The sequence below is a fragment of the Lissotriton vulgaris genome, chromosome 6, assembly GCF_964263255.1.
Source record: "Lissotriton vulgaris chromosome 6, aLisVul1.2, whole genome shotgun sequence".
Classification (NCBI taxonomy): Eukaryota; Metazoa; Chordata; class Amphibia; order Caudata; family Salamandridae; genus Lissotriton; species Lissotriton vulgaris.
This window is the reverse complement of record NC_141694.1, coordinates 1,615,220,066-1,615,247,035: the sequence shown is the minus strand read 5'-3', so window position 1 is coordinate 1,615,247,035 and position 26,970 is coordinate 1,615,220,066. Positions and strand designations below refer to the sequence as shown.

General features: G+C 44.4%; 1 protein-coding gene across 2 annotated transcripts in view; it reads left to right on the top strand.

Moving 5' to 3' along the window:
- The window catches only part of PRKCE (protein kinase C epsilon), a 1,279,555-nt gene that overhangs the window by 680,633 nt on the left and 571,952 nt on the right, over window positions 1-26,970 (top strand). For both annotated transcript variants that reach the window (XM_086927786.1, XM_086927785.1), the window contains one exon: window positions 10,430-10,589. In XM_086927786.1, the coding sequence (XP_086783912.1) occupies window positions 10,430-10,589 (160 nt within the window). The remainder of the gene's footprint in view (window positions 1-10,429; window positions 10,590-26,970) is intronic.

The window sequence follows — 26,970 nt, the reverse complement described above, 5'->3', positions numbered from 1 at the left end:
CAGCAGCAGAATGGACTACGGCAACACTCTCTACGCAGAAATCCCAGCCAAACACCTACGACGACTACAATGCATCCAAAATGCCTCCGCCCGACTGATCATGACCATCCCCCGCCACCCCCCACCTGAGAGACCTACACTGGTTCCCCGTCGACAAGAGGATCACCTTCAAGCTCCGCACCCACGCACACAAAGCACTCTACAACGCCAGACCATCCTACCTGAACAGCAGACTCAGCTTCCACACCCCCACCCGCCAGCCTCGCCCTCGCCGCTGTCCCCTGCATCCAATGAACGACCTCCGTCAGCAGATCCTTCTCCTCCCTGGCCGCCAAGACCTGGAACACCCTCCCTACCCACATACGGTAGACCCAAGACCTACTTCCCTTCCGAAGACTCCTCAAGACCTATCTCTCCGAGCAGTAGCAGCACCCCCCCCCCCCCCTCCCCTCCCCTCAGCGCCTTAAGACCATCACGGGTAAGTAGCGCGCTTTACAAGTACTCTGATTGACTATATCTGAGTTCTCAAATGGATCACAGGAAAAGTTATAAGTACCTAAGGATTTCTGAGCAGTCACACTTGTCTAGTACATTAAAAACAGTGTTGGCCTGTCACTGTTGCTGCTTCTTCTACTACACACATGGATTAAGGCTGTCATCAGAACTGGCCGTGGTAATATCACATCATTTTATGTGGAAAATGTACATATAGTAGCCAGTTAACTTCACGAATGCTAGTTTTCATTCTTAGGTAAATGCTTTTGCTCATCCCAAGTATACTGGTGGTGCCATCTCAGATGGTTATACAAAGACCAGTTGCCAACACAGGTTCAAGTCACTCTTCTGTCTTCCCAGAACGCACAACCTTCTGGCACACAACAACAGTGACATCATCAACTTGTCCTTATCCTGGATGAAGACACTGATGATGTATAATGCAGGTATACACTGTCCATGAATCAAGCATGTAGAGACAGTCTCTTCTCTGTTGTTCAGGAGGACCCTGATCCTGTGTCCTGCATCAAGATGTGTTGCAGCAATTTGCGGTGTTGCTGATACGAACTGTTGTTTATTGAGGGTAGCTGTGATGCAGTCTGCACACATGACAGCACTTCAGAAACACTGCAGGCAATGGAATACATTCATTGAGCATAGGCAGGGCTGAACCATATTTACACCCTTCTATCTCCCCTATGATTGTCTTTTGTATCAGTAGAACTTCTGTCAATGCGCACTTGTCATTAGTGTGTAGAAAAAAGCTCTTCTAGAGTGGGAGGGGTTGCTGCTGAAGACGTCTATTCGCTGGTATATGCTATGCCTCACCACTTCATGATCTTTTCTACTACATGTGGCTGCTACGGTATCTGCACTGAAATGCACACAATGCCCTAAGTCCCCCCTCTGTGGGCACATGTGTACATATAGGACACAAGTATGCTTGTGACTAGTCAATCACACTCCCTAGGAGATACTCACCTCCTTGGATTAGGTCACACAAAGTGACACCAGGACTGTCTCTATTCACTACTCTGCTATCTGGACCATAAGATTCAATTTTTGGAATAACAAATATTTTCTTGCTTAGCTGTCACTGTTGATGGTCATTAACTATCACAAGACTGTCTAGAAAATGAAGATGGTCTAGTACACAAACTGAATCAGTGGAGTCTCAAATAAAAATAAATGAACTTTAAAATAATCTGGTAAACAAGTGATCCAGAAGTATTGAAGAAACCCCCTACTGAATCATACTAACCTTCTTTGGGAATAAAAACATATTTCAGTCAGACATCCAGAGGAACTTTTCTCATTATCCCGAAGTGAAACAGGACGTTTTTAATGAATCTTCTCTTGCTTCTCAACCAAGAGCATGGAATGAGTACTTAAAACCATAAGAAAAATAAGTCTCAAACTCCCAATGGAACTGAGTTCAGGAGCTGTCTACAATTGCTCAGGCAGTTTGAGGACACATCCGTCCTGTGACTGAACCCCTCCAAATCTGTAGTGGTTACCCTGGCGCCGTCCAGGGACTGCTTTGACTGGCAGGAAACAATCCCCCTGTGCATACTGAGCTTTAAGTACCTAGGTATATGGGTCGCCCTGCACTCGTGGACTCTTAACCTTCATCCATTGAGAAAGAAAGCCAAATCTGATCTCACTAAGTGGCGTTTCCTCCCCCTCAACATTTCAGGCCGTATTGCTCTATACAAGATGATGATCCTTCCTCGATTCTTGTATGTTTTCCAGAACTTACCTCTTCAGTTACCCCGTGCATGGTTATCGACCATAGACACGGTCACAACCTCATTTTTGTGGAAGAACTCCAGACCCTGTATCACTCTCGCGCATTGCCAGTGGGGACCGTTTGATGGGGGTCTGGGAATGCCCAATCTCTACCTCTGTTACCTCTCTGCCCAGCTGCTTTTTATCCATGACTGGTTTAATGGGGGGTGGTCGGATCCTACATACTAATTTAATTATTTTATTTATTTAAGGAGTTTTATATAGCGCTGGCCAGACCCGGGGGTATTGGAGCACTTTACAGCAGTTTTAACAGCAAGAGTGATATAATAGAGCCTGTTATCTTGTTATACATATTGATTCAGAAGTCCAACTCTGCTGTGCAGTATTGAGGTAGTACGTGAGCCCTGAGATCGCCTCGATTAGTGCACGTTGTCTTGGATTGAACCACATACAAAGTGGAACTTACCCAGCTAGACTTCACCAAGATCCAGAGTATGCTTTATGGGTCCCTGATCCCACGTACATTGCCTACGGTGACCCGGGTGGTATTCATGGCATGGAGATCTGCTATACGACACATACGCTGGAGGTCGACACTTACACAGCAAACCCTACTTTGGCGTGGTACCTGGCTGAGAGAAACGGCAGCTCTTAAAGGTTTTCAAACTTGGGACTGTATTGATATCACTAGGTTGGGAGATGTTTGGTAAGGACATCACATAAAGTTCTTTAATGAACTGCAACAGACATACCAACTTGTTCACTCCCAGTTTTACAAATATCTTTAATTCAGACATGCACTGGCTGTACACCCCCTGCCGCTGGACCCCGTGCCAGAGTATAGTCTGCTGGAGGAGAAGCTACTGATGGGACACTTGGGTAGAGGAGGGAGCTCTCAGATCTATTGTACACTCATCAACAACTCACCCGGGACATTGAACCACCTCAGGACCCGATGGGAAGAATGGTTGCGACCTCTGGAGGATGAGGACTGGAGAGATGCATTATTGGCCCGAGGGAACTAAAAACTTCCGCCAAGCTACACCTCATCCAAACAAACTAGCTGTACTCTGTTTACCATTCCCCACACTGCCTACATAGAGCTGGTCTGCGTGCCACCCCCGCCTGTCCCAGATGCAGCACGACACCTGCAGACGTCTACCATATTGTCTGGACTTGTGATGTCCTTACTACCTACTGGATAAGGGTGACTGAAGAAATATCTTACATTCTGCGATGAGAGATCCCCATGTCTCCCACACTGATTTTGCTTGGGATGCTTGAGGGGTCAGGGGGCACTAAAGCGGACAGGTCCTTCCTGGGAACGGCCCTATTCGTGGCCAAGTGAGACATTGCTTCACAATGGATGGCATGCAAACCGGGAACACTATCCAAATGGAGGAGGGGGTGGATTGGTGCACGCAACAGGAGCGGGTGGTCTACGAAGCACATGGGTGCCCTCAGAAACATGTCAGAGTCTGAGGGAAATGACTTGGGCAGCATGTCCAATAGGCCATAGAGGACTCAACAGCTGATGTGCAATTCCCGGGCAATGTTTGCTATGTTTCGACCGCGTTACCCCATGTACATTCTTGATTGTGCCTGTTGCCGTCATAATATGGTGTTTGTGTTCTTCTCTATTGTTTTACCATTGAGTTGATGTATTAAACAGGAAAACTAAAAAAAAACGATTTATCAACATAAGAAAATTGGTTACTCTTGGCCCATAGATCAGTTGAATCATAAATGCCTCCCTCCAACATGGGATATTACCCATAGAATTAAAGTAAGCCACAATAACCCTACTACTGTAGGAAAAAATTGCTGACCCAATATAAGTATTGAACTACAGAACCTCCACTTAATAGGCAAATATTAGGAAGTGAGGTCACAAATAAGCGACAAGGTTACATCAAATCCAACAACCTCATACACAATAAACAATCTGGTTTGAAAACTGCGCGGGGGCACAGAAGCTGCAATTGCAAACAGTAGGGAAGACCACCTGTCCACAAGACAGTAGATCACAAGATCCTATTTCACCAACTGCATTAATGGGCTAGTTTAAATAGAACAGCACTTCAGTTGTGCAGCTCCTTCTTGTTAGATTGTAGACAACAAATCAGCATGGGTTAATTCACCTTGACCTGGGAACCCATTGACAATGGAGACCCCAAGTATTTCCATTGCCTTAATGCTGTATTGTTATGAACTTCTCTAGTCTCTTATCACTAATTTTATGCAGTTTTGTATATGCTTCCTTTGACTGCATGTGGCCCACACGTATACGCACAAGTATATCAAAGTAACCTATGATCACATTTGATGAAGCGCTCTGATACTCCTCGGTCTAGCTAGCGCTATATAAAGCTCAAACATAAATGAATAAATAAAATGAAGAAAAGTTACCTTCATTTGAATAAACAGAAACTGGGACTCTTGATAATCTGCAATAACATGACATGCAGGCTACCGTCCACTTGACCAGAGTAGTTCATACACACAGCATATCCAGCTCAATCCATGAGAAACCTTGGGATCTGACTTGACAAAGTGCTTTTTGACATATATCAGATTTCAAGAGTTGTCAAAATCACTATTCACCAACTTGCAATGCTCAGAAGAGCAACCCTCTTCTGCAACTTAGACATCAGATCTGGTCCTTCCACAACAACTACTGCAACACAGTCTGCTCAGTCTAAAGAGATCTGGTGAAACCACCCCAATTCTAAAAACAATTGCCTGACTCACAATGGCCTACAGGATCAAATTCAAACTACTCAGAACATTCTTTAAAAGACTTGAGGGATTTGGAACAAAATACTTACAAAATCTAGCTTTGCTCTACATACTCGGGGCCATACTACAGAAGGCGCCCCGGTGGTGCAATGGGCTTATTTTCCCACTTTATGCACCCCTGGGCTACTTTGGTATTACAGAGGGAGGTCGACGACGTTTATACAGCCACTTCTGAAGTACAGATAGCTCTTGCCCAGCGCTAACTCAAGAGGGCATTTCCTCATTTGCATGGCAGCATTGCCCCATGAAAATGAGGCAGTCTAGCTCTGCGCCCACACTATATAATGGACCACAGGAGCAAAGGCAAAAAATCTGTCAGGAGGTGCATGGAAAATGTGCCTCAAAAAGGTGGTACATTGTCAGTTCACGCCCTGATGGCAGCCCTCTGGAGGGGGGAAAGATGGTCCTTTGAACTCTCCAGACATCGCCTTGAAGGCGGGTGCAGTCACTGACTTCACACTCCTGTAAAGGGATCTCCAATCATTCTTTAAAGTGCTGATGGGTTGACGCCTGCTCAGTGAAACAAGAAGCGCCTTTGAAGCATCTGCTCCGTATTTCACGTGAATGCACTGCCCCCAGGGCTGCATGAGTTCACAGTTGCCCTAGTGGCACCGCATTGACTGTAATAGGGCACACTTTCCCTATTTCCGCACAACACACCTCTATTAAAAGGTGTGCCGTGACATACACAGGAAAGATTTGCCCTACGTGTACTACTACCCCAGTCGCAACTCGAATGAAACAAAGTGAACCTGATTGTTCATACCAGAATTACCATAATGCTTTATGAACAAACTGAACTTTAGATACACACCTGTGGAACTTATTAACTCCTTTGTCCTGGCTTCGATTTCACGGCAGTGTGGCACTTCCGCAAATTGGGTGGGCCGCTTCAGCCGTTGGCCGTTCGCAGCACCAGCGGGGTAGTGCTCGCGATGGCCAACGGCTGACGGCAGCAGGGAAGGGGTTAAGCGTAGACCTCAGAAGCCAACCAAACTTAATAAGGCGTTCAAATGAAATGTTGAATTCAATCTCTTCCAGAAGATCTTCCCTCCCTACAAGAGGCCTCAGAGATCCCACTTCCTCTATTTAGAGGAGGGCACCTCATATTGGACATCCTTCTGGGAAACTAGTATCATAGACACACTGAAACAACCTTTGGAGTTTGCAGATTCTACATTTCTATTGACCAAGTATGTGAAACCTATTTGACTTGGACAGATTTAGTTCTAGGAAGTTCAGTTACGTTTCTTATATAGTCAACCATAACAGTGTCCATTTTCACACGCAATTTTAATATTCTTGTCTAGTCTGTCGATTTGCTCACTGTCAGAGACTCGTTATCCGTATGCTCTGTGAAACTCAATTTTTGGCTTTCCCTCACACAGATGAGGAGTGTTCAGTGATGGTGCTGGTGTCACAGAGCTTGAATGAACTTTTGCACAGTTGAATCTCTTAAATGTTCACATTGCTATAGTATCCTGTGAACATTAATTTTTACATGGAATGTTTAGCTGTCTGGCAAGTCTTAGTCTCCAGCCATTCTTCCTCCGTCTCAGCCTCATGAGAAGATAGTGTTCATGTTTAGCATGGTTGCATCGCTCAATTTCACTATGAACCTCATTCTCAGGAAATGTTCCTTCCAAATTAAAGTTTTTTTATGTTCCTGCACACAGAAAAGACTGTTTTCAGTGATGCCATTAATGTCATAGGGCTTAGCTGGTCTATCACTCAGTTGAGTCTTTTTCTTAAAAATGATTTTTTTTAAACACTCTGGGAAATATGCCTCATTTCCTCAGCTCTGGAGAGCTAGCGTATCCACCTAATCACCATCTTTGTGAGGGGCAAAATGCAGGTTATTTTTCCTTACACTGAGGTGGTTATTATTTATGCTCATGAGGGAACATATGAGGACTGCTTCTTTTTACTCATGAGGGTTAACTCATGCTCTCCTTAGTCTTCAGCTGGAAATAGTTGTACTTCTAGCTGGCTGAGAGACAAATACTTTGTGAGGCTTTGATAGGCCTGGATTAAGATCTTTCTTAGAAATGGTATCCATGCAAACCTTGGAGCACAGACCGTGGAGCACGGTGGAGTTTCAGTGCCAGTACACTTTAACAGTGTGCCAGTAAGAAAAACCCTATATAATAACTGACAACATGGAAACATAAACTATATGTGAAAGTCAAGTGTGGTGGGTGCTGCACTCAGATTCACACAAAATTTGGTGTCACCTTGAATTGGAACCATAACCCATTATGCACATTAGGCTTTTCCTCTTTTTGATTTCAATCTGTAATACAGGATTATGTCTCTCCAAAAAGAAACGAAATCTCATCAGTGTAAACATATGAACACTAATAAATGCCAGCATCAAACCAAAAAGCCATTCAAAGAAAGTAAAGTGAGAGAGGGAATGAGTATTTATTTTATTTATTTCTGAAGTGATCACTACCATTGAACTTTATTGTGCACGGCAGCAGAAAGACCGGTCTAAAATAAGTCTGGTTGAAGTCTGTTGTTTTTAGGATGTCACTGAAACATTGTTTCTTTTTCCTCTTGCTGCTTTCAGTATTTTGTTCTTGGTTTAAAGGTGCAGAGTTTAGAAGCATGTAATGTTTTCAAGTCTGATCTAATTACTTAATACACTGTAGACAATCTGTGAGTATAGAATAAGTATGGGCGGAAAATTTGTTCTGCTCGCGAATTTGTGGATTTTCCGCGATTTTTGAGACCCGCTAATCGCGCGCAATCGCTGCAAAAAAAGCGAATTCGCGAGCGGGACGAATTTTGCTCAGGAAGCACTTGCAGGGTTACTGCAGGTGCCCAAGTTGAAGCTAATTTCTTTGTAACCATTTACAAAATGGTTACAAAGAAATTAACTTCAACTTGGGCACCTGCTGTAACCCTGTAAGTGCTTCCTGAGCGGCGCCTCCTTGCCTACTTCCAACTATTCTCTGACCCTGCTCTGACCCTCGAAGCAGGGTCAGAGAATAGTTATAAGTAGATAACGAGGCTCCTGCAGGAAGCACTTACAGATATAGATAAAGCAGGTGCCTGAGTTGAAGGTCAAATTCAGTAACTCCTTAATCAGCCCAAAAAAAATGTGCGCTTTGTCGAGGCTGGGCAGGTGTGTGTTCTCCCCATATCTACCGCCGAAAATTGGCTATGATGCTTGATGGAGGCCTTTGCATCCTTGACTTTCACAAGCTCTATCCCCGTGCAGTTCCTGTGACCACAAGCTTCATTCTCCTCATCTGCTGCTCTGATCAGTGCCTGTCCTTTTATACACACAAGAGGCATGTGAACTCGCATAGAAGCCCCCCCATTTGCCCTCCCACACACACTAGCGGTGGTGCAAAATCGCAAAAAAATCCGCGATTTCTCGGGGAAATCCGCGAATTCTGAGGTTTTTTTTGCAATTTCGCACGAATTCGCGAACTGCTGATTCGCAAAATTCGCCCATACTTAGTATAGAACTCACATTTGATCTTTGGGCAGTGTTTAATTATGTCACTGATTTCTGAAATAACTTGCTCATAATAATCTTAACCAATATGTACTATCACAGGTTCCTATAGCTACAGAATGGGAAAAACGTTTTGTTACGCTGTCCCCTTTGCTCACAAGTCAGTACTGATTGCAAATTAACTGAAAACACTCACAGCCTTAAACATACATTCATTGCAAGGTGTAGTGGCTGGTATCTGTGAAATGTTTGTTGTCACCATGTGGATGGGCAGTGGTGAGAGCATTGAACGGGTTTGCACATACCAAAGTAGCAGACCATCACAAATTGAAAGCCGCAAAGGTGTACCATTGTTACATTTTATACCTTCAGCTAATCCTGGCATTTTAACCAACTGCACTTGATTGCTTGGATGTTGAGTCCACAGTTACAAAAAAAATTAGGACTTCCTTTTAGGAATGCACTTGACATGTGGACACTTGGCAGATATGCACGTCCACACAACAACAGCACCACTTTAATGTAGTCAGGAAACAAATGCAGAGAAACAGTGCCAAACATGCTGAAAGAATCAGGTTTTAGGTGTTTTAGAATGCAGGGCTACAAATTAGTCTGGTAAAATTCTAAATTTGAACAGGTCCACGAGGTATCATTTTATTAGAAGTGTTGGCCACCTCTGCAATCTAATAATATTCTATAAGGAGTAGGTGTATGAACCCCAAATGTGTCCATACATGTTTATTAAAAACAGTTGAATATAACACTTTCATTCTAGAAGAAGAGTTTCTAGAGGTCTGAGATGGCCTAATGATGGCGTATGCCTGACATTGTTACTGTATTGACATTTTGAGGTGAAAACGTAGGTAATCGCTACATTTACTGGTTTCAGCTGATCAGTTAGGCTGGTCACTGGCTAGCAGACACAGCAAAGAGGCTAATATGCGGCTGTCTGTGTGTTTTTAATATCGTCCAGACTTTCAAGCACACACTCGAAATAATATCCCTTTTTCGCCTTTTTATTTATTGGTGAGAAAGATGTGAAAGTCCTCCGTGAATACTGTATAACTTGATGTTTCCTTTTTATTGTTTTACTCTTTGTGCACCTTTACTGGGTACATCTCTGTGATCCCAGCTTTTTATTTGTGAACTCTCGTTCAGATTTTAAAGCTCAGGGACATTTTTCATGCAAAAACCCTGAGGCCTGAATTCTTCATTAACGTCCTGTGATGGGATCTATACGGCATTACTATCTTATTAGCCATATGCACTAGCATCACTGTATTGTCAATGAAATGCTCATGAAAATTATTGGTACATACTTGCATACTTGTGCATTTTAACAGTGGTCTGGTTTTGATAGGTTTCATTATTATGACCTATTGAAAAGGACACCATTTTTTTTTAACCCTGATTTGCAATCATAAAACCTTAGACCTTACACTGGGTACAGATCACTCATCTGAACTTCACTAGCTCAAAGTGTTGTGTGACCATATGATAATTCTCCCCTTTCCAGCTGCCACTGGCAGAAACATGGGCTTATTGTGATTGTGATGCTGACTTGGACCGGTGTTAGTTTTTTTTATGCCCTAGCCAAATTGGGATCTTGTCACCTCGGTGCCCAGAAAAGTAGGTCTCATTTTCTGTTTGTCACCACCCTCTCCCAGGAGACCTGTGAGGCACCTTACTATTCCATTGCTCAAGAACGTTGCCTGAGCCTGTGCTATTCTTGTTGATGTCTTCTTTGCACTGAGGATCTGTTTTCCTAACCCTAGGTCGCTCCAAATACAACCTGTTTTAGTAGTGATTTGCCAAAATCAAAATGGTACTGAAAGTATTCTTTTTTTGTTTAGACAACTTCCTTTGCCTTAAGCCCTGTTGCCACTGATCCCAATGTATGTCTTTTTGTTTTCCCAGCACCCAAAGAAAATGAAGAGCGAGTGTTCAGGGAGCGAATGCGGCCCAGGAAGCGGCAGGGCGCAGTGCGTCGCCGGGTCCATCAGGTTAACGGGCACAAGTTCATGGCCACCTACCTTAGACAACCAACCTATTGTTCGCACTGCAGAGACTTCATATGGTAATATGAACACTTCTGCTTTGGCATGTATTTTTGTCACTATGAAATATGTGGATATTGAATTATTGGCCTTTACATTTATGTTAGCATGCTTAGAAACTTGACTACATTGCACAGACTAGAGAGAGTTGGAACCCGCACAGCAGCGTTTTAATCCACGGGGTTAAATGGTGGTGAAGTTCTGTAGTGTGCTCAAAGGTAGTCGCTGTCTGGCCTGACAGAGAGAAATCCACAAGAACTAATGCTATGCCCCCCCTCTTGGGAGAGAGCACCTCCAAGCACAACTGTAAAGTGACCAACGGTCTTATTCCATAAGTGCAAGGTACGACAGTAGTTCAATCCATACACATAAGAGTGTTGTTCCAACTTTCGCAGTTTATTAAACGCATTGCAAGTTCATGGCTTAACAACAATTCACTGGGTAGTTGGTGTTCAAAATGTGCTGATCAATGATGTATGCATAGTCACAACAAATCCCGATGCATTTCGGGCCCCGCCCTTCGTCAGGGGATTACTCTACAAACAAAGCAAAAGAATCAAGGCATCAGCTGGACATCCTCATCTGAACTGTCAGACACACATTAAGGTGCAATGGTGTGGGAAAATAAAAGGTAAAAGAAAAGATAAGCCCGTAACCAACCGGTAAGTGAAGAGTTCGGGGGGGTGTAGGACAGTGAACGTGAGGGGAGATACTAACAATATTAGACTAACGGTGGTGATGTTTGGCGTCCCGAGGTGACATACTACAACATGGGAGTGAAGAAACGACGATAAAGAAAATGTTGCGGTGCGTGCTCACGATCGTAATCTAATCACAGATCAGTGTGCCGAACATGCAAGTGCTCTAAGTAACCAGTAATGCGTGTAAAACACACGGGTCCCCGAGTGGGTACTTACAGTGGTGAGACTACGCGCGGATTACGCGGAGTTCCGAGATAACAGCTGTGAACCGAACGCTCTGCCGAGGGGCTGAGATCTAGTGTGTGGTAAAGTCAACATAGAGGAGGGACAGTAGTGAAACAAGCTCTACAGTGGGCGCCATATTGGAATGTGTTAGAATCAGCGGTAGGATGAAAAGGTAAACAAAAAGAAATAAGCAAAGGTGTGTAATGAAAGACAGAATAAATGTGTTACAAACGGTCAGAGATTATGAATGAGGTCTAGAGAAATAAATCATTACAGATAACATTGAAATTCCATACGATCATTCAATCCATGGGGCACCATGGTGGACATGTATCGGATCCAGAAATTTTCTCTCTTTAATAAAGTGTTCTTATTGTTCGTGGTCAGCTTAACTTGCTCTAATACTTGGAATTTAAGTTGAGCAACATTGTGTCAGTTCTCATGGAAATGTGTAGCCACTGTAGACTTTAAGTTCAGGGTTCTGATATTGCTCTTATGTTCAAGGATCCTGACACGGATCTTTCTTTCAGTGTGGCCAATATAACATTTCCCGCAGGGGCATTTGAGTAAGTAGATGACGTTACTGCTGTTGCAAGTGGCATTGACTCGAAGTTTAATGGAGTGGCCTTTCAATGGATGGTTGGTCGTATTGCCTGGAATGCAGTTATTGCAATTACTGCAATTGTAACATGGTTTTAAACCTTTGTAAGTACTCTGAATGTCTGGTTCCCTGGGTTTGGTTAGGATTTCTTTCAAGTTGCGGCCTCTGGTGAAGGCAAACATGGGTGGTTGGTTGAAAAGGCCGTGGAAATCGGGTTCCAAGGTTAAAATCGACCAGTGTTTACGAATGATGCGTTTGACTGTGTTGGAAATAACAGAGTATTTAGAGACCACGACCATGCGGTCTGAATGTTTCTTGGGTTTCGGTAGAAGAAGTGCTCTCCTCATTATTCTTTCACTACTGTCGATGGCCATATCCAGGATTGGTGGAGGATATCCTCGTGCCCTTAATTTCTCCAACATGATCCTCATCTCTTGTTTTCTTTCCTGTTCTTTGGAAACAATACGCTTCACTCGAAGTAGTTGGGCATAAGGTAAGTTATTCTTTAAACCCCAGGGGTGAAAACTTTTGTAGTGTAAAGTGGAGTTTCTGTCCGTGGGTTTTCGAAATATGGTGGTAGACCATTGGCCTGTCTCTCTATGGGATATATGACGGTACCACGCGTACTTTTACAACGCGTACCATTACAACGCTACTTTTACCACGCAAGTCGTTACAACGACTTGCGTGGAGGGGCGCTGGATAGTAAATTTTTTAATTTACTATTCCAACTCCAGTCCCCGTGGACTCTAGGGAAGGAGTTGGATAGTAAATTAAATTATTTACTATCCTGGAGCGCCCTCCAGCGCAAGTCGTTTTAACGACTTGCGTGGTAAAAGTAGCGTGGTAACAGCACCGCGTTGAAAAAAATGCGTGCTAACCGCTGTATACCCTCTCTATGTATTTCAACATCGAGATAGTGGATACATTTCTGTTGTACATTGATTCTTCATGTAATATGGTTGTCTGTAGTCTTAGTCCTTTCTTAGTGTTCTCTCATTCTCTGTCTACCACAATGCCTATGTATGTTCTTACTTCCATCTGAGAATTCTACCAGTGTCAGTTGATGGTCTGGTCAGCTAGCGAGGTTATGTACTCAGCTGTGTCCTACAATAAATCTACATGTAACCAACTAGAAGTATCCTGTCATCTATTACCATCCTATTTACAACAATTTCTCATTGTATTCCCACGTAAATTGTATTCTGTCATTGATGTTATTCCAAGTCATTAAAAATTCGACCAAATTATCAGCTGAGCCGCCCCATAATAGAAAAAATGTCATCTATGTATCGAAGATACAGTTTTCCATGTTCCGACCATCTGGTTTGACTCAGAATGTGTGTCTCCTCAAATTGTTTCATAAAGATATTTGCGTAGCAAGGAGCTGCGCAATTTCCCATGGCCGTGCCATTGAGTTGATGTATCCACTTGTCCTGTACCGTGAAGTAACTATGGTAAAGGGTAAACATGGTCAATTCCATCAAGAAGACCTTCAGATCATGATCCAGGTCAGATGAAGCTAAAGCCTGTTCAATGGCTTCCATGCCCCAATCGTGGGGGATGGAGGTGTAAAGTGAAGAAACGTCCACAGTGCACATGATCAAATCAGTATCTTTTAGTTCGTCCATAGTGGATTCAAGTTTCAAAAGAAAGTCCGTGGTGTCTCGTACATGTGACCCTGTTTTTAAAACAAAAGGTTGAAAGTACTTGTCTAGGAATTTACCAATGTTCTCATGAATGGTACCTTTAGTGGACACAATCGGACGGAATGGAGGCTTCGTGGGATGTTTGTGTATCTTGGGTAGCATGTGCAACACAGGGGGTTTCGGGTTGTTGGGTACCAAGTATCGTCTGGTTTTGTCATTGATGGTGCCGTTGTCAAAAGCGTGGTTGATGATTTGAGTCAGATTCATAAAGAAGTCGGCTGTGGGGTCCCCAGAGAACTACTGTCGTACCTTGCACTTATGGAATAAGACCGTTGGTCACTTTACAGTTGTGCTTGGAGGTGCTCTCTCCCAAGAGGGGGGGCATAGCATTAGTTCTTGTGGATTTCTCTCTGTCAGGCCAGACAGCGACTACCTTTGAGCACACTACAGAACTTCACCACCATTTAACCCCGTGGATTAAAACTCTGCTGTGCGGGTTCCACCTCTCTCTAGTTTATACTACTTTCTGACCCAGGAACTCAGCACGCCGTTTACTTTCATCATGAATTTCGATTCGGTCACAGGTATGACCGACCAAAAGGCGAGTACATTTGCCTTTACCACTGAGGATGCTGACAAAATATACGGCATGATTCACGATGACATCACCTCCACTGCAAACACACGCAGTGTCGAGAGCAACATCAGACAATTGCTCTACTTACTTAAAAAAGAATCCAACCAGAAACTGCACGCCAGCACCCTGGTGCGGTACCATCGTGCGCAACGGATCCCCCGGGGCCTGAGGGTCCCTCTCAAACCTTTATTATGTAAAAACAACGTTAAATTTGTTGAGCGATGGTATTCCATCCTCAACAAGTGTTCTCTCGACCTGATCCTTCTGATCGTGGAAGAGTTGTCCAAAACATTGGAAGAATTGTCTCAGGAGATAAAGAGCGTAAGGAACGAGCTGGACAATGCCATGTCCGCAGAAGAACTCACCAAGATGTTGGAGGACGTCAACATCCAACTAGAAAAACACACACGCGAAATACAGGAAAGAAAGTTTCGGAAATTCAAAAGTGACACCATAGACTATAAGCTCGGCGAGGTGTACACCTGGGCAGAGGTGTACGCCCTCCGACGACCCAACAAACCGTATAACCCTTTCTCTGGGAATGAAACTTAATCCTCGGAGGACGAAAATCGACAGAAATCAACCCGCACCACACCTAATACTGAGTCCCAGACACCAAGCACATCCACAGGATCTGCGGTTCATTTTTTAGAACCAGGCCAGGATCAACAATCCGATCCCGGGGGGGCAAAACCCACCGTGGAAACAGAAAAAGAACAAACGCCGCCAGCCACCAAGAGCAAGAAGACCAACAAAAGAAAGTGAATTTTGAGGATAACCTAGTCATCAACATCTCCTCAATACAATTGTCCACTGAAGAGATCAATACCCTACAAAAGGGGCAATCATTCGTTCCCACGACCAGAACCAATACTCTTGAGTTGGAGGTCAGCGCCTTCAAACTGATACGAAACATTCGACTTAGACATTACTTTCAGAACATCTGTCCGATGCCACCACAAGCAGATGATATGCTCAGAGGACTTCGTCCTCACAGCACCTTCATGGCACCTCAAAGCCATAAGATTATTGATTCGTTTGAGAACCTGATCAAACAAGAGATTTCCAGTTTACCGTTTCAACAACCCATGAAACATGGGAATCTATCGAAGAAGGAAAGAAATAATCTTACAAAAGTTGGCTGACAATCCCACCATCACTTGTCAAAATGCTGACAAGGGCGGCGCCCTAGTGATCACGGACACCAGTTTCTACGAGGAGCAAATTGAGGCTCATATCATGGACACCAACACATATGATGTTCTCTCTGGGGACCCCACAGCCGACTTCTTTATGAATCTGACTCAAATCATCAACCACGCTTTTGACAACGGCACCATCAATGACAAAACCAGACGATACTTGGTACCCAACAAACCGAAACCCCCTGTGTTGCACATGCTACCCAAGATACACAAACATCCCACGAAGCCTCCATTCCGTCCGATTGTGTCCACTAAAGGTACCATTCATGAGAACATTGGTAAATTCCTAGACAAGTACTTTCAACCTTTTGTTTTAAAAACAGGGTCACATGTACGAGACACCACAGACTTTCTTTTGAAACTTGAATCCACTATGGAAGAACTAAAAGATACTGATTTGATCATGTGCACTGTGGACGTTTCTTCACTTTACACCTCCATCCCCCACGATTGGGGCATGGAAGCCATTGAACAGGCTTTAGCTTCATCTGACCTGGATCATGATCTGAAGGTCTTCTTGATGGAATTGACCATGTTTACCCTTCACCATAGTTACTTCACGGTACAGGACAAGTGGATACATCAACTCAACGGCACGGCCATGGGAAATTGCGCAGCTCCTTGCTACGCAAATATCTATGAAACAATTTGAGGAGACACACATTCTGAGTCAAACCAGATGGTCGGAACATGGAAAACTGTATCTTCGATACATAGATGACATTTTTAGGTCTCGGCTAGAAGCGAGCGAAGCTCGCTCTCGCCAGAGACCTTATTGTTAGCGACTCAGCTTCCCAGGAGGACAGCACTGGCCGCGCGCGGCGATTTGTTAAGGCCACGCGCACGAGAACGCGCTCGCGGCCAGGTGCTGTCCTCCTGGGAAGCTGCCTCCCTTCCGCGTGCAGGGCGGGCCGCCGCGCTGCCTGCGGCGACCCGGAAGCATTGCCGGCCAAACCGGAAGTAGGTGCTGTCTGTCGGCGGTGTCTCGGGGCCGGCGGCGCTCTCCCTCTCTGAGCTGCCCGTCGGGGCTGCGCAGTTTTATTCCTCTCCTGCCGGTGTCTCATCCCGCGCCCGCCATGGCAGCCTGCCTGATCTTGGGACAGAGCTCTATGAATCAGGCGGCCAAATACAACCTGCTAAAGATATCACGGTGGAAAATCAAAGCGGAAAGCGGGAGCTGTGACTGATACAATAACAGTTGACGGAAGCAGCAGAACATTAGTGATTCTGAATGACTTTACAATTGTGAATAGAACAAGAGTCAAAACAAACTCCAGTCACCCACAGGTGGGTGCTGTCTGAGGAATGCACACGCTAGATTTACTAATGAATAAAACAGGTGGGAAAGTGCTTAATGTGTAAAATAGTGAGTGCTGCTGCCCGAAGCTCCGTTTACAATCCCGCGGCCGGTGCCGTTACACGTCAGCGAGCCGAATACCAAGACTGCGTTGTCTGGAAACCACCTCACACATTTTTAATCCACTACCAAGCGCACCCTGTCCTTTTATCTTATCTTTGCAGTTTCCTTCTTATCCTCCCCTTGTGACGGGGTTCCGTCTCTTTTTCCTTCTTTCCGATTTGTTTGTTTTCCCTTCTCGCTCTCTCGGGCACTCATGATCAGGAAAAATAACGGCACCACCGATTCAAATTAAGTACTAAGCGGGAGAGCCAGCAAATTAGCAGAGCGAGGTAAGGGCCGGATCGGCTCTAAAAAGTTGAGCCAGGGGTCTGGCTTGACTCTAAATGCCCCTGAGATCCGAGCCATGAACATGCCTGGGACTTTGCATTATGGGCTTTTCTGGCGCAGGGTAGAGCTAAGCAATTCTTTTATGTGCCTTCGGGGTGTAAAGCGAATTTATTTCTCCCAATATTTCTCAGAGTTATTGCTTTTTTCTCCAGATAGTACACCTCTGAAACACTGAGTAAGAATTGTCTCTTCCTGTTTCTGCCATGTGCTGTCTATAAAGCAGTAACCTAGAAAAATATCAGGAAATATGAATTCCCTTTACGGACAGCAGGCGCATAAAACAGTTGCTTGGGTCAGCACCATGAAAGCCCATCCCGATGCTTGCTGCCGTTGACTTGTAAATTGTGCAACACATTTCACGTTGAAATATGATAAAGTCTTTCTAAAATCCCAAAAAGTGTCTTTCTTTAACATTCGGAAGCACTTCACCTTAGAACATCAGATTGTATCACTATTTTTAAACATAAACTTAGAAAACTTTAGGCCTCCCAACGCATAGGGAAATGCCATTTGGTGAAATGATAGACAAGCATGCGGTCAGGCATTGTATTGTAATTACATTTCTATAGCACCTATGACCCCTGACGAGACATGCACCTATATATGACCTACAATCTTATAATACATGGAGCAAGTTTATAGGTTAATAAATCAAATACAAGAGGTTTTTGTACAGCGCAGATCCTGAACTCAGGCATGATGAAATAAAATATTTGTCTAGGACCAAACACTTTGTTCACCCTGGGAAACCAGGACTGATCCTAGGTTTTCTGGTTCACATTGAGAAATTTGTCCACTAGGTGGGTGTCTATTTGCCTCTTCTGTTTTACATGAAAGGTCAATGCTTTGTCTTTAATTCTTGGTTCATAAAGTTAGAACGTGAGTGGCAGGCAGGAGGCACATGAGTCCTCACTTCATGGGTGCAAGAGGACCTTGACGTCAGCCAGATCTAAGTCTCAGGCTCGAGGCTTCAGTGGCTCGCCCACCTTTATTAAACAAGGATGAGGGAACATATTAACACGTTTACCGCAGTGCAAAATCCGCCGCTGTCCGTGCGTTCTATTCGGTGGGGTGGCTGCATCAGCCAACGGTTGTGCACTGCACCAGGGAGGTAGTGCTCGTATCGGCCAATGGCCGACACGAGCACGGAACTGGTTAAACATTTCAGAGGTTGCAAGAGAGTACATTATTACTCAGTGCATTCTAGAACACCACAGGATGGATTAAGATAGAAACACAGGGCACTGAACAATTTACAACAGTGTGTACCCACAGAGCTTGCAGGCACCAATCAAGCCCACACATTTCAACTGTGAATGCACTATCTCAGTAATTAATTGTATGTGCTGCACACACCACGCCAACATTTAGCAGCAGCTCACTCACTTCTTTCTGTCCCACTGGCCCTCCACAACTATTGGGCCACAGCTTACAAAGCATCTACCCAGGTGGGAGCATTCTGGACCCTTCTCATGGGCAGCCTTCAGGGCGCTGAACAGATCTAGGTAGTGCAACAGTTGTTGCACTATTTTGTGTGTCTACAATGGCAATCCATGACTACCTCCAGAGGAGGTAAGGCAATGCACCCTCCTGGGTGACTGCTGTCTGTGCGAGCCTCTTTTCACCTTCTCAAGGGATAACTGGAGGATGGACTTACTGGATCACTTCCTGGGAGTACTCAGTGCAGGAGCCTTTGGTGGGTGCCCCAGAATGTGTTTCATGAGCAAAGGCAATACTTCTTTTGCATTGTCATAGCCCCAATGCAAATGAGGGAAAACCCACCATGCATTGCTCAGACCCAATCTGTGCACTCAGGCTCTAGGAATTAAAAAAAAAACAGGAACATACATATTTGCAGCTGCTTCTTTAATACTAAATTGCCTTCCAAAACAGGTGTAACTATACTAAACCACCACTAATACTTTTTGGGTTCCGGAGTAGCATGCTACTCACCAAAAAGTGCTTTGACGCCTCGTCAGGGGTGGTAAGCGCTATATAAATAAATTACCCGGGGCCCTGTAGACTGTGTTGGCAGAGTCTGGCGGCGGTAGGTCCACTCCTGTGACTGATTGAATGCAGGATAATATTCTACAACGCTGTTGTAGAAATTTCTCCAACCCAGCACATGAATGGAGAGTTTTGGTGTTAGCAGATTCACAGAAAACATCTTTCCAGTAGTGACCAACACCTGGGTTACCAAAAGCTTGAGATGTCGTTGTTCTGCATGCATATAAGATGTAGATATGTTGTAGAAATTTCTCCAACCCAGCACATGAATGGAGAGTTTTGGTGTTAGCAGAGTCACAGAAAACATCTTTCCAGTAGTGACCAACACCTGGGTTACCAAAAGCTTGAGATGTCGTTGTTCTGCATGCATATAAGTGGACACGCCCGGCCGGCCACGCCCCGCAAGGAGGGCGTGCCCGCTCGTGGGAGCTCGTCCGAGGCCATCCTCAGCACGCCTTCCTCCGCCCCAGGGCTCCCGAGCGAGAGTGCTCGGCGGTCCACGCAGAGGCTGCGCTGCCGTGTGCAGGCGGGTCTGCCCGGGCTAAGAGCAGCACTGAGTTTCATACAGTTGGTGGTTCACATGGGTGCACACTGCTGATATACTTACAAGCTCTAGGTGCTGTATTACACCATGCCTGCATTACAAGTTTGTCTCTGATTTTGCACTACCCTGTCTCTACACATAATGTGTGTGTGTCTGATTGCGCACACAGCCAGTGGGACAGGGGTTTAGCACTGCACATGCCTATATTTTACAGCAGAGGAGGTGACCATCCATGTCACTCTTCGGAAACCCATTTCATGATTCTAGTATACATTTGTGGAAGTGGTGTGATCCCACATAAAGGCCTCTTGGTCCTCTTAATAATTCATGTTATGCATTGTGTTCAGCTTCGCACTATGGCACAAAAGTGAGCCAGTCGTACCTAGCGTATACTCGCTGTACATCCTCCAGTACACATTCCTATGTTTAGACAGCAGCACAGACATCAGACATGCAAGCGCATTCTTTTTAAAAACAAAAACATAGAAAAATAATGTCAGAAGCAATGCCAATAGCTCTAACTTTAACAATGCCGAGACCATTGCATTGTAAATGCTTGTTCTATTATGGGGCGGCTCAGCTGATACTTTGGTCGAATTTTTTATGACTTGGAATAACATCAATGACAGAATACAATTTACGTGGGAATACAATGAGAAATGTATCCACTATCTCGATGTTGAAATACATAGAGAGACAGGCCAATGGTCTACCACCATATTTCGAAAACCCACGGACAGAAACTCCACTTTACACTACAAAAGTTTTCACCCCTGGGGTTTAAAGAATAACTTACCTTATGCCCAACTACTTCGAGTGAAGCGTATTGTTTCCAAAGAACAGGAAAGAAAACAAGAGATGAGGATCATGTTGGAGAAATTAAGGGCACGAGGATATCCTCCACCAATCCTGGATATGGCCATCGACAGAAGTGAAAGAATAATGAGGAGAGCACTTCTTCTACCGAAACCCAAGAAACATTCAGACCGCATGGTCGTGGTCTCTAAATACTCTGTTATTTCCAACACATTCAAACGCATCATTCGTAAACACTGGTCGATTTTAACCTTGGAACCCAATTTCCACGGCCTTTTCAACCAACCACCCATGTTTGCCTTCACTAGAGGCCGCAACTTGAAAGAAATCCTAACCAAACCCAGGGAACCAGACATTCAGAGTACTTACAAAGGTTTAAAACCATGTTACAATTGCAGTAATTGCAATAACTGCATTCCAGGCAATACGACCAACCATCCATTGAAAGGCCACTCCATTAAACTTCGAGTCAATGCCACTTGCAACAGCAGTAACATCATCTACTTACTCAAATGCCCCTGCGGGAAATGTTATATTGGCCACACTGAAAGAAAGATCCGTGTCAGGATCCTTGAACATAAGAGCAATATCAGAACCCTGAACTTAAAGTCTACAGTGGCTACACATTTCCATGAGAACCGACACAATGTTGCTCAACTTAAATTCCAAGTATTAGAGCAAGTTAAGCTGACCACGAACAATTAGAACACTTTATTAAAGAGAGAAAATTTCTGGATCCGATACATGTCCACCATGGTGCCCCATGGATTGAATGATCGTATGGAATTTCAATGTTATCTGTAATGATTTATTTCTCTAGACCTCATTCATAATCTCTGACCGTTTGTTACACATTTATTCTGTCTTTCATTACACACCTTTGCTTATTTCTTTTTGTTTACCTTTTCATCCTACCGCTGATTCTAACACATTCCAATATGGCGCCCACTGTAGAGCTTGTTTCACTACAGTCCCTCCTCTATGTTGACTTTACCACACACTAGATCTCAGCCCCTCGGCAGAGCGTTCGGTTCACAGCTGTTATCTCGGAACTCCGCGTAGTCTGCGCGTAGTCTCACCACTGTAAGTACCCACTCGGGGACCCATGTGTTTTACACGCATTACTGGTTACTTAGAGCACTTGCATGTTCGGCACACTGATCTGTGATTAGATTACGATCGTGAGCATGCACCGCGACGTTTTCTTTATCGTCGTTTCTTCACTCCCATGTTGTAGTATGTCACCTCGGGACGCCAAACATCACCACCGTTAGTCTAATATTGTTAGTATCTCCCCTCACGTTCACTGTCCTACACCCCCCCGAACTCTTCACTTACCGGTTGGTTACGGGCTTATCTTTTCTTTTACCTTTTATTTTCCCACACCATTGCACCTTAATGTGTGTCTGACAGTTCAGATGAGGATGTCCAGCTGATGCCTTGATTCTTTTGCTTTGTTTGTAGAGTAATTCCCTGACGAAGGGCGGGGCCCCGAAATGCATCGGGATTTGTTGTGACTATGCATACATCATTGATCAGCACATTTTGAACACCAACTACCCAGTGAATTGTTGTTAAGCCATGAACTTGCAATGCGTTTAATAAACTGCGAAAGTTGGAACAACACTCTTATGTGTATGGATTGAACTACTGTCGTACCTTGCACTTATGGAATAAGACCGTTGGTCACTTTACAGTTGTGCTTGGAGGTGCTCTCTCCCAAGAGGGGGGGCATAGCATTAGTTCTTGTACATTGCACAGACGAAAGTGCTTGGCATGCTATGAATTTCCTATTTGCCTAGGACCTCTCATTGGTATTTCCTTATTTTTATATCCTGGGCAAACCCAGCAATATATAATTGGGAGCTGTTCGCTTTTAAGATCTGGCTCCTGGCCCGGTGCTCCTACCATCAGCACAGATGATTGACAGTAGGAAGAGGTTGTGACACAGGTCCACAAAGGGCCATCTGATCCCTGTATCCTTATATGTATGTAACTGGGGATTCCTGTCTTGATGAAAGCGTCATATTGCAAAAGATGCAGAAACAAGTCAACTCATTGATAAGCAGGGCCTGAAAGTCAGTCCCCCCATCTTAAAGACTCTATTTATCAATAATACCTCTCCAGGATGCTTCCAGTGCTACATATAGAGCCTAATGGAGAAGTAGAGGAGGTTATCCTCCTTTTGAGAACAATTGTCCACGACTTTACACAATGTGATTTCAATGTTCTAACTAAGGGGCCGATTAGGATTGCGGTGATTCCGCATCCTCCGGGCCGGTGGAAGCCACCGCCGGCCCGGAGGATGCGGAATCACCGCAGCAGTGCCTCCAAAGACACCCCGCAAGATTAGGATGGCTGGCGGGTCATCGGCGGATGGGAAAACCGCCCGCCGCTTTTCCGCCGCGGTCACCTTCCGACCATGGCGGAAAAGCTCTAATATGGTGACGGTGTCTATCAGACACTGCCAGCCATATTAGGATGGGGCAGGAAACATGCTTTTCCACGACGACTTTTCCGCCGTGGAAAAGCATGTGGTCTTTCCAGTTTGGGGGCCCGTTGCGGGCCCCCAGGGTGTCGGGGGGTGGGGGGTGCACATGGGGGGTACCTATGGTACCCCCCTGCATTTACTGGAACAAAGCGGCAGGCACCGAGCGGTGCCTGCCGCTTTCTGCATGTAAATGCAATACATGCATTTTTAACCTTACGGCGGGTGCTGCTTCAAGCAGCACCCGCCACAAGGTTAAAGATACAGGATGGGACCTCCAGGGTGGCGGCCACATCCTAATTTGCATGGAGGGACCTCCGCTGCCCATGCGGACGGTCCCTCTACCTCCGTCCGCCATCCTAATGACCCCCTAAGTTAGCTGTATTTTGTCTTTTTAACTTTATTCTAAACAACCAATGGCTATTCACGACTCGGACATAGATGTCTGTGCTTTCATTTTATTTTTGATTGCGCACAACTTACCAGGGTTCTTAATAATGCAGTGCTAGGCACATTGTGCAGAACAGTTTTAGTACATTTCAAGAGACTTCTTTTTTGCATATACGACTGCTTTTTGGTCTGCTTTTTTCCGCATTCTCTTACACAAAAAACAGATTTTGGTCTTTTCTTATACACCCTCAATGATAAAATGGCTGACCAGAGGGACACTTGCCGGTTTTATCTAATGTTTTATGATAAAATCATAAGCTTTACAATTAACAATACATTTAAATGTCATTGTTTTAATGACATGCTTATTGACATTGTTTGTCACTAGAAGGATTTAATATGAAAAATCAGTGCATATTATCCTATGTATCTGAAAAATTAAAGCTTAGAAAGGCAGGGATACAGTATGAAGCATTGTACAAAATGTATCATTATTATCACTGTGTTTAAGTGTTGGACATTAAAGCACAGACTTGCAGCAAAGCAATAGACCACTGTATAAGACATGAGAATACATTATTATTGCTACATATGAGAAGTCAGTGATTAGCAGAGTTGCGGACAGGAGACTGCCCCTAAGTAGAAGCCATCAGACTAAAGGAGTTGAACCCTGAAGGAGCATTGCAGGAAACTGAGTGAAAAGTCATGTCCCAAGTATTGCCTCTGGACAATGAACAGAGAGAGGATTTGGGCCTGTCCCTTTCAGTCATAGCTTTAAGATATTGTAATTCACATCTCAGATCAGGCCAGAGAGTATTTAGTCGCGTTTTCATGCTATTGGGTATATTGTTCTGCCTGCTAGGGAATACTTCCTTAGAAGTGCAGTGTTATCAGGAGCAGGACGATGGAGCGAGGGATTATTTACTGAATGGAGAAGCCATTTTGGATGGACAGCTTCTCTGACTAAAAACAGCACATTTTAGATGACACCCAAATGCCTACTTAAAGTATGATATTTATAAATACGTAAACGCACTATAACATCTGTAAAATGTTATTTGTAAACAAACACTTCGTGTAAAAGAACGCCATGTAAAAAAAAAATTCGAAAAATAATTTCAGTGACAAGACCTTATGCTTACTGAAATGTGTATACCTACTTATTGAAATGATACGTCAACTGAGAGTTTTTTTATAATGTGACTTACTACTACCAATGCAGGAATGTTGTTCTTTGGTGTGTAGCCTCAGACTGCCCCTTGAGTGGTCTAGCGCATCAGCAGGGCTTGGTATATTTCTCTGTGTGGTGATGACTTGCACTCTCTCTCCGTTCTTTGATGATCACTCCTTCTGAACTGTCAGCCATAACAGAGTCAGGCAGGGGATGGACATTGCTGCGCTGAATGGAAACCAAAAAGTGGCCATGTTGAAATGTCGGGCTGATTTCAATACTCTTGGGATCACGCTACATGTCATTGGTAACACAGTACACTGCTACTAAATACAACCCTAATAATGCATCCCTATTTTAATATATCATTTTCTTTTGAATGAATGGTCTACACAGAGGACTGAAATACAGGCAGCTGCTGCTGCGGTGTTGCGTTGCCTGTCCAGATTCCACTCCTGGAGTCGCCTTGTTGCGAACACCTTGCACACCACTCACCAATAACGCTGCCTGGAAGGACCTGCTTGTCAGATGAGAGTGGGGAGTGGGAGACAGGGGTAATGCAAGGAGGAAGTGAGGTAGGCTGCAAGTGGTCGGAGGGGGCGGTCATATTGCAACCACTCCAACATGCAGCCGTGAGTTTCCTGTTCACTATCATAGCTTAATCATCATTGTTCAGATGCAGGGTGCTTATCTGTGGACTGATGTCCTTGCATGATGGATACTGAATCCCATATAAAAACTGTGGAAGGTAGGAGAAGTTAGAAATTTCAGGGGCAAAATATTTAGCTATAAATGTGACAGTCTCTGAGAAACAATTCTTTAAAAGCATACTGCCATATAGACCTCCTAGTCCGACAACAGAATTCACCGCCTTTTTTTAAAATTCTTTTTATTAAACAGTTCAAGTGGAATGGTCAATGCATACAGTAACCCATTAATTATAGTCGTGTCACAGATAAGGAAATCAGGTAGTTTATTTATACATATCAATGTGTCTGTGGTTCATCGAGGGAGGTATATATGGGGGCTCACATATATTACCACGATAAGTGTTCCATTTCGTCCAGAGCGCTATCCACTTTTGGGGACAGCCACGTGCCACATATACAGTTTTCTCCCCTAACATACACCAGTCCATATCGGTCTTCCAGGCGGCAAGTGTCGATGGTATTGTTGCTCACCACAGGCGGGCAATATTCCGCTTAGCTACCATCTGGCCAAGCGTATTCCAGAGTTTGTCTTTGGTGTTCAGGACTGTGGACTCCCAAACATTCAGGAGACACCTTTTGGCGTTTGAGCCGCATTTCTACCCCCATACATCACTCATACATGTATTTTCTTCCAATAGTTGTGGATTAGTGGACACTCCCAGATTATATGTAGGAAGGACCCCTCTAGGCCACAATGTCTTTTACACTGTCCCTCCTCACTCCTGCCCATCAGTACCAGTCTAGGACCGGAGAGATATACACGATGTAGGATCTTTAATTAGATCAGTCTCAGTTTTGCTGAGATGGCGACCTCCTTCGGCGAGGAGAGTGCTTCCTGCCACTCCTCATCGTCCAATTTCAGGCCATCCCGCCCCCACCTCTTCCTCAATGACCACCTTCTTTTTTGATGCAATTCCTTCTTGTCTGCTGAACACAAAAAAATAATCTGGGAGCTATTGATCTACCTGTAGATACCCCGATGAGAAAGATGGCTAAATGTTTTTGCAGTTCTGTCAGGAGATGAACAAACATAGGTTAGCCACGCGACCTACTGATGAAGCCAAACATCTAGTACTTAGTTTAGAACCATGCTTTCGTTTTTAACGAGTATTCCTTTCATCTGGACGGATCATAATCTGATCACTTTTGATACTCAGATGAATTTCAGTTCTTCACTGAGGACCCAGAGCAGATGAAGCTCCACAGAGCATGGAACAAACTGAACGTGGGAGAGTGGTGATCTTCTCTTCTGTGCCTAATTTGTAAAAAAAAAAAAAAAAAACTGCCAGGGGTCTTGTCAGGAGGCCAGGAGGCCACAGAGACAAGCGTCGCAATTCGGACTAATCCAGTCACCAAAGCTATAAGGGCTTGGGCGGCAGGTAATTAGTCATGTTTGATGTATATTGAATTAATAATTAATTGTTGTCATCTGCAAATTAGCCAAACACTGCCATCTTGTGGCCGAATGACACAACTGCTAGTTTTGACAATTATATTCCGGTGCGAAACG